The sequence below is a fragment of the Elephas maximus genome, chromosome 3 (genome assembly GCF_024166365.1).
Source record: "Elephas maximus indicus isolate mEleMax1 chromosome 3, mEleMax1 primary haplotype, whole genome shotgun sequence".
In the NCBI taxonomy this organism is placed as follows: domain Eukaryota; kingdom Metazoa; phylum Chordata; class Mammalia; order Proboscidea; family Elephantidae; genus Elephas; species Elephas maximus.
Window position 1 is genome coordinate 111344582 of NC_064821.1, and position 13704 is coordinate 111358285.

At 37.3% G+C, this 13704-nt stretch overlaps 1 protein-coding gene across 1 annotated transcript in view; it reads left to right on the forward strand.

Moving 5' to 3' along the window:
* Window positions 1–13704, forward strand: part of LEPR (leptin receptor) — a 116816-nt gene that overhangs the window by 35599 nt on the left and 67513 nt on the right. Inside the window, exons 2-3 of the mRNA XM_049879508.1 lie at window positions 7929–7988; window positions 13174–13488. Coding sequence (XP_049735465.1) covers window positions 7949–7988; window positions 13174–13488 — 355 coding nt within the window. The 5' untranslated portion in view covers window positions 7929–7948. The remainder of the gene's footprint in view (window positions 1–7928; window positions 7989–13173; window positions 13489–13704) is intronic.

Below are 13704 nucleotides of genomic sequence, written 5' to 3' on the forward strand. Positions count from 1 at the left end.
CCCATTGAGCTCACTTGTTCTTACCTTCTTCAATAAGGGTCTTTCTATCTGCTGGTCTTAATGGAGCAGCTTTCCACATCACACATTGTCCATGTATGCTGGAACTGCCATCCATGAACCAAGATGCCTTCTGCTGGTCAGATTAAGGTTTTTCATAGGGCACTGTCCGTGTGGCAGTGAGCTCTGGCATCTTCTCAGGTGGTTTAAGGTTAGGACCTATGGGAAAACAAGCTACCTGCTTGTGGGTATGGTGGGTGCCTCCCTGCATTCCCCCAGTAGCTTGTTCTTGTGTGAACCATTTTCATTTTATTATGGAACTATTTTGGTCACCACCTTCCTTGTTAACGTATTTCTCTGACATCGCCCAAGGCATATTATGGGTATTTAAGGTCTCATTATGATATTATATCCTGTCAGTGAGGTAGTCTCAATTAACATTCAATAGCGGGTGAGTAATTGCTTTTCAAATGGCATGTATCATGCTACAGAATTTCTAGTTCAGAATCCCAGTGGTCACTGTAGGGGAGCATTCTCTGGTTTTTGCCATAAGCTCCAGTCTGCATAAGCATGTGTGGCAGATATCTCCAAAATCATGTCTGAATGTGAATCATAAGGGCCTAAAGGCAGGGACAGTGAGACCATTTTCTGTAATTCTGACATAGCCTGCTGTTGCTCTGGCCCCATTTGAATAGTTTCCTTCTGAGTGGTTTTATGGATGGCAGCCAGCAGTATTCCCAGATGTGGAATATGTGTTCTTCAAAATCCAAATACACCAGCTAAATGGGCCTCCTGCTTAGTCTTGGGGATAGATAGCAGCAGAATCTTATTTTTGGTTGCCTGCAGAATGTCACAGGTGGCTTCACAGGTGGCTTCTGCCCAAATTATTCCCAAGAATTTCACTGTTTGAGGAGGGCCATGGATTTTTACTGGATTTTTTAATCACCCTCTGTTGATCATGTGGGCCACCACTGTATTCAAATCAGCCCTAGCCTGTTCTTTGGTGTTTGATATTAACATAATATCATTAATGTAATGTATCATTACACTTGAGATTGCCACCAAGTCCAAGACTCTTCTAACCAAACTATGTCAGTAAGCCAGTAAATTCAAGTAATCCTGTGGCAATACAGTGAAAGTAAATTGGGATATTTCCTACATGAAAGTAAACTACAGCTGATTGTTTTAGAAAATTAGGATAGAGAAAAATGGATTTGCACAATTAATCACTGAATACCAGTCTCCTTTAGCCTTCTGTATTTTCTACACCATTGATACCATGTCTGGAACAGCTGAAGCCACAGTTGGCACTACTTTATTTAGGCCTCAATAGCCTACTGCCAGCCTCGATGAGCCATCTGCCTTTTCTACAGGCCATATAGGGCTGTTACACAGAAAACTTGTTGGCACCAACACTCCAACCTTAAAAAAAAAAAACTTTAGCATGTCTTTAATCAAAGCAGTAATCTCTTTTGTCCACCAGGTATCCTATATTGTTTCAAATTAACAACCTGAGTGGGTTTGGACAATTCTAAAGGTTTCCATTTAGTGTGTTCAATTGATACGTGGCTAAGGGCAGACTTACATGCCTTCGGTTTTACAATAAAAGGTAGAAGGAGTGTTTCCCAATTAGACATAATATCCGTACTAATAATACATTCAGGTAAGGGAGATGCAACTACTTCATACAAGATCTGTTTGTTGTTGTTGTTGTTAGGTGCCGTCGAGTCAGTTCTGACTCATAGCGACCCTATGCACAACAGAATGAAACACTGCCTGGTCCTGAGCCATCCTTACAATCGTTGCTATGCTTGAGCTCATTGTTGCAGCCACTGTGTCAATCCACCTCATTGAGGGTCTTCCTCTTTTCTGCTGGCCCTGTACTCTGCCAAGCATGATGTCCTTCTCCAGGGACTGATCCCTCCTGACAACATGTCCAAAGAATGTAAGACGCAGTCTCGCCATCCTTGCTTCTAAGGAGCATTCTGGTTGTACTTCTTCTAAGACAGATTTGTTCATTCTTTTGGCAGTCCATGGTATATTCAATATTCTTTGCCAACACCACAATTCAAAGGTGTCAATTCTTCTTTGGTCTTCCTTATTCATTGTTCAGCTTTCACATGCATATGATGCCATTGAAAATACCATGGCTTGGGTCAGGTGCACCTTAGTCTTCAAGGTGACATCTTTGCTTTTCAAAACTTTAAAGAGGTCCTTTGCAGTTTTTTTTTTTTTTTTTTTTTTTGCAGCAGATTTGCCCAATGCAATGCATCTTTTGATTTCTTGACTGCTGCTTCCATGGCAGATCCAAGTAAAATGAAATCCTTGACAACTTCCATCTTTTCTCCATTTATCATGATCTTGCTCATTGGTCCCATTGTGAGGATTTTTGTTTTCTTTATGTTGAGGTGTAATCCAAACTGAAGGCTGTGGTCTTTGATTTCATTAGTAAGTGCTTCAAATCCTCTTCACTTTCAGCAAGCCAGGTTGTGTCATCTGCATAATGCGGGTTGTCAATGAGTCTTACTCCAATCCTGATACCCCATTCTTCTTTATATAGTCCAGCCTTTTGGATTATTTGCTCAGCATACAGGTTGAATAGGTATGGTGAAAGAATACAACCCTGACGCACACCTTTCCTGACTCTGAACCAATCAGTATCCCCTCGTTCTGTACAATCGCCTCTTGATCTATGTAAAGGATCCTCATGAGCACAATTAAGTGTTCTGAAATTCCCGTTCTTCGCAATGTTATCCATAGTTTGTTATGATTTACACAGTTGAATGCCTTTGCATAGTCAATAAAACACAGGTAAACATCCTTCCAGTATTCTCTGCTTTCAGCCAGGATCCATCTGACATCACCGGTGATATCCCTGGTTCCACGTCCTCTTCTGAAACCGGCCTGAATTTCTGGCAGTTCCCTGTCAATATACTGCTGCAGCCATTTTTGAATGATCTTCAGCAAAATTTTGCTTGCGTGTGATATTAATGATATTATTCTATAATTCCCACATTTGGTTGGATCACCTTTCTTGGGAATAGGGATAAATATGGATCTCTTCCAGTCAGCTGGCCAGGAAGCTGTCTTCCATATTTCTTGGCATAGATGAGTGAGCACCTCCAGCACTACATCCGTTTGTTGAAACATCTCAATTGATATTCCATCAATTCCTGTAGGCTTGTTTTTCACCAATGCCTTCAGAGCAGCTTGGACTTCTTCCTTCAGTGCCATTGGTTCCTGATCATATGCCACCTCTTGAAATGGTTGAACATCGACTAATTCTTTTTGGTATAATGACTCTGTGTATTCCTTCCATCTTCTTTTGATGCTTCCTGCATCGTTTAATATTTTCCCCATGGAATCCTTTACTATTGCAACTTGGGGCTTGAATTTTTTCTTCAATTCTTTCAGCTTGAGAAACACCAATCGTGTTCTTCCCTTTTGGTTTTCCATCTCCAGCTCTTTGCGCATGTCATTATAATACTACTTTGTCTTCTCGAGAGGCCCTTTGAAATCTTCTGTTCAGTTCTTTTGCTTCATCAGTTCTTACTTTTGCTTTACCCACTGGACGTTCCAGAGCAAGTTTCAGAGTCTCCTCTGACAACAATCTTGGTCTTTTCTTTCTTTCCTGTCTTTCCAGTGACCTCTTACTTTCTTCATGTATGATGTCCTTGCACAGCTCATCTGGTCTTCGGCCACTAGTGTTCAAGGCGTCAAATCTATTCTTCAGATGGTCTCTAAATTCAGGTGGGATATACTCAAGGTCATATTTTTTGGCTCCTGTGGACTTGCTTTGATTTTCTTCAGTTTCAGCTTAAACTTGCATATGAGCAATTCATGGTCTGTTCCACAGTCGGCTCCTGGCCTTATTCTGACTGATGATATTGAGCTTTTCCATCGTCTCTTCCACAGATGTAGTCAACTTGATATCTGTGTGTCCCATCTGGCGAGGTACACGTGTACAGTCGCCGTTTATGTTGGTGAAAGAAGGTATTTGCAATGATACCTTGGTCTTGCAAAATTCTATCATTTGATCTCCGGCATTGTTTCTATCACCAAGGCCGTATTTTCCAACTACTGATACCTCTTCTTTGTTTCCAACTTTTGCATTCCAATTACCAGTAATTATCAATGCATCTTGATTGCATGTTCGATCAATTTCAGACTGCAGCAGCTGATAAAAATCTTCTATTTCTTCATCTTTGTCTCTAGTGGTTGGTGCGTAAATTTGAATAATAGTCTTATTAACTGCTCTTCCTTGTAGGCGTATGGATATTATCCGATCACTGATGGTGTTATACTTCAGGATACATCTTGAAATGTTCTTTTTGATGATGAATGCAACACCATTCCTCTTCAAGTTGTCATTCCCAGCATGGTACACTATATGATTGTCCAATTCAAAATGGCCAATACCATTCCATTTCAGCTCACTAATGCCTAGGATATCAATGTTTATGCATTCCATTTCATTTTTGATGATTTCCAATTTTCCTAGATTCATACTTCATACATTCAAGGTTCCAGTTAATAATGGATGTTTGCAGCTGTTTCTTCTTATTTTGAGTCATGCCACATCAGCAAATGAAGGTCCTGAAAGCTTTACTCCATCCATATCATTAAGGTCAACTCTACTTTGAGGAGGCAGCTCTTTCCCAGTCATCTTTTGAATGCCTTCTAACCTTGGGGGCTCATCTTCCAGCACTGTATTGGACAACGTTCCGCTGCTATTAATAAGGTTTTCACTGGCTAATGCTCTTCAGAAATAGACTGCTGGGTCCTTCTTCCTAGTCTGTCTTAGTCTGGAAGGTCAGCTGAAACCTGCCCTCCATGAGTGACCCTGCTGGTATCTGAATACCAGTGGCATAGCTTCCAGCTTCACAGCAACACGTGAGCCCCCACAGTAGGACAAACTGACAGACACATGGGAGAAGATCTGTTTAGATCTTTCAATTCACATCCAAACTTTCACCTCAGTCCCATCAACCATTACATCGCCTAATTCCACCAGTCTAAACTAAGGTCTCTTCAAGATTTAATTGATAGGTTTTAGGATTATGATACATTGGGCTCCTGTGTTCAGGAGCCCCAGGAAGGTCTCTTCCCCATTCCCAGGCCATTTTACCCACACAATACTCTATATACAAGGCTACTGCATTCAAATAGCATGTGTTTTCTTCAGGCAAATTCTAGTTCCCCTTTTAGCATATCCAATCAAGTATTGGCTGAAGGCAGAGTTGCATGCTCTTTGTAATCTATAATACCCAATATTCATTTCTGTCATACATTTAGGTCTGCTTTACAACACTAGGGAGGAGAAACATTCATTATCCATAGTACATTCAAATAAACACATAGCCCTTTTTAAAAAACATTCCAGTTTCATCTTCTCCATCCCTTGCCTTTCTTCCCGTTCATATGCATATGGTCTCAGGCTTTTGTGGTCTCAGGCTTTTGGCTGACCCTGGCCCCCTATCAATCATCTTGCCTATCTGGCATGGTTTTTGCCTCAAGCCATTCCAGATTCAGGTTTTCTTTCCTCAGCTGCAGCATAACATCTTTTACTTTCCTTTCAGCTATTACAGATAACAAGAACCAAAGTATCCATCTAAACATCAAAAGTTTCACTTCCCACACCCCTTCATTTTTTCATTTCCTAAGCCTCATGCTTCCATCAGCCTGGAGCCATTGCAATGATCCCAGCTTCTGACAACTGTAAAGATGGCATGGTGGGGGCGTCTGATCTCTTTTACCTTCACAAAGGGGAAGAATCATTATCAGCATCAGCAGTTCAAGGATGATTCCTATGAGGCAGAGGTCAGACATGCCTCTGTCCTCCAACCTTTTTTACCAATTCTGACACCAACAATCCCTCCCACAGCATTCTGTTTCTCTGCTGGGCTCCATAATTTGTTGCAGTGGTCATACGGAACTCACAGACCATACTCATGACTATAGGGCTTATTAGGGAAGTAATAAGTTACAATTCAGGTTCAGGAACACTGAGGACACAGTTCCTTGATCAAGACAGCCTCTTCTTAACCATGCTGTAGGCAGGCCTTGCCCCGGCCCTTGACCCCTCAGACCTCTGAGCCTGACCTCTCCCCTGCTTGAGTAAGGGTTACAAAGCTCTTTTAGCTCCACCAATAAGTGCCTGGAGCCATCCCAATCCACTAGCAAGCCCTGGCCCAAAGACATTCAGCTCTCTAGCCCTGTGGGCTGGGAAGCCCACTGTGCCGTCTTCTGCCTCTGCTGCCACTGTTTCCTGCCAGTTTGGATGTTACAGCTTTCCCTCTCTGTCCTGATCCTGCTACCTCTGCTGCCTCTCTTTTTGTTCTGTGTTACAGCTCCTTTCTCTCTCTCTCCATATCTCCCTTTAAGCCTAGTGGAATGGCAAAACTGACCAGTCCCCTTGTTGGGATTCCATACACCTTATTTGCATGGTCCCGCCATCACAAGGGTGCCATGCATCTTATTTACAGTATTACCAAGCTACCCAATCCCCTTGGTGGGCCACAAGCACCTCATTTGCATAGTCTCACCCAGTCATCTACTGGGAGTTACAGACACTATGGCTGGAAGGGCCATATTATGTAATTCACTATACTGCAAATATCAGATCATGAGGATTGCAAATTGAACCAATTTCTAGAAATCCTAGAGAAACCTTGTGATATCAGTATATAAAAAACCTAAATTCTAATGAAAAACTGATAGTCTGAAAAACAAATTTACCAGCCTGTAAAATATTTTTTACTCATCTGTATTCTTCCTTAGAGTCTTATAGATTGTAAAATAAACAAGTTTTTCTATTTACTCATTATATGGTGCCACTTCTCAGACATGAATTATGAAACATGTTTCTCACTTAATATTTTATAATTTTTTTTTTTGTTGTTGTTGCAGATCTCCATGGCATTGAGAGTTCTGGGATTTCTATTTTGAAATAAAATCCCTCAGCATCATAGGTAGCGTTGAAAGGAATCATAGAGATCACCATCAATCCAATTTGTGGAAGAGGAACCTGAGGTTTAGAGTGGTGAAGCCCTCAGTTCCACCACAGATTAGTGGAAGTGCCTAGGCTGCACTCAACACTCCCAACATCCAGCTCAGGGCTTTTTACTTCATATTACCTCCATGTTATGAATGACGTTCTCAATTTCAGCTAAAGCAAAGACTGGAACATCAGAACACTTTAGTGTTTCATTACAAACCCAAACCTAATATATTAAAATTATATTACAATTCTCATCCATGGCATAGTAGTACAAATAATCTTATTCATGATACATTTTGAATTGAATAGAATTTATAGGAAACCTTGTCACTGAAGTTATCCCTATCATCTGGATCTATTAAGCCACCAGACTTTCCTCGAATTACTCTGATAACTCTCTAATGTGAATATTACCTCATTTGTATATGAACAATGGGTTTTAAAAAGCACATTGGCAAAATTTCTCCTATTTATTGGAAATGAATTTTCAGTCATTACCTATGATATAATATTTGGCTTTGTAGTATCACAGCAAAGAAAGGCTTAAAAAAATAAAAGACATTTGAAAAGTGAGCCAGAAAAGATGAAGTCTCTGATATTAATGATGTTAGATTGGCTGTTATGTATTTAATCAACATTGTGAGCAGTTTAGTTAAAAATTCAGTCTTATCCTGTGATACCTGCCCTTTCAGGTTTGCCATGACATAAAGGAATATTGAATATTTTTTATTATATGGTTTTTGTTTATTTAAGATAACATGTACACAGAAATAAATATATAACTTATGTTTTCATGTGAGCCTTCTCTCTGAATATAGATCCAGGGGATTACAATTTAAAGACTTCTTATTTATAATCCTTTTCTTTTAATATTTTCCACAGAAATGTGTATGTAAGAGTGGCCTAACATTTTAGATTTACTGTTTTTCAGGTCTACTTCTCTGAAGTAAGATGAGTTGTCAAAAATTCTGTGTGGCTTTGTTGCATTGGGGTAAGTTATTTGCTATTTTAATGTCCATATCTAAGGTAGATATTTTTCCCTTAGAAACACACTTTCCTTTTTTGGTTAACATAATTTCCCATTTCCAGTTAGGAGTTCTTCTCATCCAATGCAATCCAAGCAAAAGCCTAAGTGTAAACATGAAAACCTTTCCTAACCCCGTGGAAAGAGTGTGAAAACGTAAACCCTTCCCAACCTCCTGGAAACCACCTGATGGTATATCCTTCCAGAACTATGATCTCTCTCTCTTTCCATCTATCTAGCTCTCTCTCTCACATACACAATGCACATACACTGTTCCAAAAATGTAATTGGTCTGTACATATTATTCAGCATATTTCCTATTTACTCTTTGCAGTTTTCGAATTTATCACGGCAGCTATTCTTGTCAGTATTTACTGATTTAATTAATTTTTTAATGGCTGCGTGACAATGTACTGTATCAATGTATCTTAAATTATGAATTTAAGTGACTAGTTTCTCATTGATAGACACTTCTTTTTCTGTAACAAACAATGCTGCTTTGAAAATTCATATACCTATATTTTTGTATACTTGTGTGAATATTTTAGTAGGTTAATTCCTGAAGAGGAATTTCTGTGCTGAATAGTACACACATTTTAAAATTTGGTTAGATACTGTGAAATCTCCTCCACACAGGTTTGTACAATTTACAGTCCTAACAGCTGCATTTCTGCTAAAGATAGGTGCTGTCATTTCTTTACTTTTTTTGCCCTGTCAGATAAGAAAATATGGCATCTCATTTCAATTTTATTTATTTGGTTATAGTGAAGTTGTGAACTGTCTATTGAATATTTATATTTCTTATGTGATTTTCTAGTTAATAGCTTTTGACCATTTTAATGTTGAATTTTATCGGTCTTAGTTGTTTTTTAGAAATTTCTAAAATGTAATGTGTGTTAGCCTTAACAGTTTATTATGTTTTGCAGGTACTTTCTCTCAGTCCATCATTTTTTTTTTTTAAATAGACTTCGTCTTTTAGAGCAGCCTTAAGTTTACAGAAAAATTGCACAGAAAATAGAGGGCAGTTCATATTCCCCCTCTTCCACTTGCACACAGTTTCTCCCATTATTTCCATGTTGCATTAGCGTGGTAAATTTGATAATTTGCTTTTTTACCTCATTTTCTTTTGCATTAAAAAAAATTTGTATACTGTATAAAAGCCAAACTTGTTGCCATCAAGTGGATTCTGACTCAAAGTGACACTGTAGGACAGAGTAGAACTCCCCCATAGGGTTTCTAAGGCTGTAAATCTTTACAGAAGCAGACTGCCACATCTTTCTCCTGCAGAGTGGCTGGTGTGTTTGAACTGCCAAAGTTTTGGTTAGCAGGCCAGTGCTTAACCACTGTACCACCAGGGCTCTGACATACTGTATACACACTTAGAAACAAGATATAATGGCATTTAAATATTTTAACCTTATTTAGCAAATGCAGCATTATTGAATTACAAATATATATCAGATGATAGTTGTTATGAATTGAATTGTGTCCCCCCAAATATGTATTGAAGTCCTGGCCCCTCTACCTGAGAATGTAATCTGTTTGGAAATAAAAGTTTTCTTTTGTTTAGTTAATGAGGTCATACTCGAGTAAACTGGGTCCTACACTTAATCACTTCTGAGTTATTAAAAGAATAGACACAGAGACACACACCGGGGAAAGATAGATGCCAAGGAATGAGAAGGAACCAAGGAATGCCAAACAATGACAAGCAACAGTAAGGAACTCCTGGGGCTACCTAAAAAAGAAGGACCCTTCTCTAGAGCCAATGCCCTGATTGGTGGAGTTCTAGCTTCCAAAACTGAGAAAATAAATTTCTGTTTTTAAAAGCCACCCACTTTTGATATTTCTGTTATGGCAGCACTAGGTAACTAAGACAATAGTGAAAACTTTTATTCTCTGTATCAAGGGACAATTTACTGGGTGATAATATTTATAATAAATGACTATGACACAAAATGAGAGGTTCATTCTCAAATGGAAGGGAGATGTCATTTTAAATGCTATTCGCCGTTATAATTAGGGTAAACAATGACAAGTACAATATTTTCAAGGGCTAGCATATCTCTTGAACATTGCCACCTTGAATACAACCAGAAGAATTCACTCAGATATGAAAGGTGTACTAGTTTTTCTTCCTATCAACTGCAAGAGCATCCTTAAGAGAAAGCTAATAGATGTTCTTTAAATGCCTTATTGTGTTTTTAACTGCTGTGAACCATAGCAGTCTTCTGTTTGAAATTAGCCACATTACTTTCATCAAAATATACATGTCAGATGTTACATTAATGGAGAAAAATAAAGTGTGAATTTCCAAAAAGGGATGCCAGAGAGTTATTTCTAAATAAATGTAGTCTTTCAAGTATACTACTTTGTAAAGTGGAAGCACAGAGCTGTGTCTGAGGTGCTGACTGAGCGCTTAGAAAGTGAAATATTTACTCCTAAGCACAACATGGTTTAATCTCAGATAATTCCCATTTATATCTTAGTCGAAACGGTTCAGTGTTTTTCTGTGTCTTTTTAATGTGTTAACAGAGTTTATTTGTGATAACTCCATTTAACTTAGTCAGATATTTCCCACTGATGTTAGTCAAAACGATTAAATGTTTTTCCATGTGTCTTTTTAATATATTTAAATATATTAAATATATATATTTAATATATTAATATATTTTAAATATATTTACATAGTTTATTTATGCGATAACTGCATTTACCTTGGCATATCCAGTTACACCCTGGAGATTGCTGATGACTTTTGTGCCCACTGGCTTCACTTGTTCTTCACTGCATTTTGGTGATACTCTGATTTTTTAAAACCCAAATCACCTAGTTTAGGTTGGGTTCTAAGTTTTTGAAATGCAGGTCATCAGTATCTTTAACAAAATCCATTTTATCTGGGGGCCATTACCTGTGTGTCGACTAGTTTCGAGCATCTTCTTGACCCCTCCAGCCTATGGTACTCCTATGGAGCTTCCCTGCAAATCTTCCTTGCTGTACATTCTGTTCTTTTTCACTGTAGCCATCCATATACTTACAGAAAATACCCAAGATAGTGCCATGGTTACAGATTTCCAAGCAATTATGCCAGAAGGGACTATCAAAGAGAAATAGTATATTCATTCTCTTTTGTATACTTTAATTTTTATTCAACTCCACTCTGTTTTTTCACATTGGCTTTCTGGAAGGTTTGTGGTCTGATAAAGTTTTGAAACTCAGAAGAGATCTTGGAATATTGTTACCATGATAACATACGCCTTTAGATGAACATTCTGGACCCCTTGTTGTTTAGGATTCATTTGGAGGGAAAGAAAGATCATTTCCAAGGAGCATGTAAACAGAATGCAATTATCTTTTAATTAAACTAATTCAATAGTTGCTACATCCGTGAAGCTCATTATTGCATTTTAAATTTCAAATACTTCTTGGAAGATTTTAGGCTAATTCCATTTCAGCCAACTGAATCGTCCATGTGTGGCTAGAAAATATAATGCTGCTAATTAGTACCATTATGTAGTCATGGTTTTATAAAATGAAAAATAAACTATTTTGTTTTCATTGGAAAGTTTTGATTTCAAAAACATATGTTGGAAAGATCCAAGCCCAAAGGAACACAATTGCAGTGGGGATTCTCTTTTGGTGACATTATGATGCCTAATTGTCATCACTGTACACACAATAATATGAATCATGTTAGCATTTTTGCTTTAATTTCTTCATCTGATACATATACATATTTATATTAATTTGTATGTATATTATATAGAAAGTTTTGGAAACATACTGTTAGCACTCATTACTATGTGTTGTTTGAATATTCTTACAAGCATGTATTACTTTTGTAATTTAGAAAATTAATTTCTGAATTGATTGTTTTGGTTTTTATTTTCTTACATTTACTATAATCGTTCAAAATTCTCTTTATATATTTGTTGTGTATATGAGGTAACACTTGGAATAATTTTTTTAAAAAAGTAGTGTTTTTATGGTAATTATGTTAGAAAAAAACAATGTTTTATAAAAGATAACCCATGGCCTTCAAGTTGATTCCAACTCATAATGACCCTATAGGACAGAATAGAACTGCCCCATGGGGTTTCCAAGAACTGTCACATCTTTCTCCTGTGGAGCACTTGGTGGGTTTAAACCACTGACCTTTTGGTTAGTAGCCGAGTGCTTAACCACTGTCCAACCAGTGCCCCTTTGATAAAAGGTAGCTCTCAAATATTTGTCACCTAATTTTTCAGTTATTGAATTATTTGGGTCGCTTGTAAAAAACATTATGAGGAATTATCACTTATTAAAAAAAATAATTATGGACAGTTACATTTTCAATTATACATTTAAAAATAAGCTTAACTTTTGAAGATTATGTTGGCACATGATTATATAATTATTCTTAATTTTTATATATTTAAAAAGTGATAATGGTCTTTAAGGAGCAACAGAAGTTTTCGGGAAGAAGCATGTTGTTACACATTGGCTCTTGGAGAGCGCAGTAAGGACATGTCATATCATCTGGAGGGTTGTGGGCAGATTCAGGAGATCATTCAGCTGTCCTGAGGTTGAAAACAAGCCCTTTTAAAATCACCCAGTGAAAGTAGACTTAACATTTTGGTGTTGTTCTCTTTAAGAAATATTAAAACACCACTTTGAATTTATGTATATAATTGCTCATCACGCTACTTCCTGTTTATCCTGGAAGTTAGTTAAAATAATTATGTTTTATAAAAGGAAAATAAATTATTAAACCATAATTTACTTTCATTAAAATATACATGTCAGATGTTACATTAATGGAAAAAAACAAAGTGCGAATTTCCAAAAAGAGAAGCCGGAGAGTGAAGTAATTTCTCTAAATAAATGTACCCTTTCAAGTATATCACTTTGTAAGGTGGAAGCACAGAGCTATGCATTAGGCGCTGACTGAGCACTTAGAAAGTGAAGTATTTACTACTAAGCGCAACATGATTTAATCTCAGATAATTCCCATTTATATCTTAGTCAAAATGATTCGGTGTCTTTCTGCGTCCTTTTAATGTGTTAACAGAGTTTATTTGTCATAATCGCATTTAACTTAGATATTTCCCATTGATATCTTAGTCAAAATGATTAACTGTTTTTCCATGTGTTTTTTCAATATTTTTAACAGAGTTTATTTATGTGATAACTGCATTTAACTTGGCATATCCAATTACGCCCTGGAGATTTACGTTGTCTTGCATGCCATCAAACATGACCTATGACTTCCTCTTGCCTGCTGGAATGTCAAAGAACACTTCCAGTTTGAATGGAAATTATGAGGCAGTTGTTGAAGCTAAATTTAATTCAAGTACCTACTTTGCTAACTTATCCAAAACAACTTTCCATTGTTGTTTTTGGAGTGACCAAGATAAAAACTGCTCTGTACATGCAGATGGGAAGACATTTGTTTCAAGGATAAATTCTTTAGTTTTTCAACAAATAGGTAAGTCTTTAGTGTTAGAAGCACTTGATGCTATTTTTAGCTGTATAGAACAAAATGTTGTAATTCTTTAAAACCTGTACGAAGTAGATGTCTTATAGATGTGGTTCTTAACATATATCATCATTGTATGTTAATAAAAGTAGGGTCAATCATGTGATCAAACCAATAAATAAACCCAACATTATTTTCTATCCCCCATCCCCCCCAAAATAATAA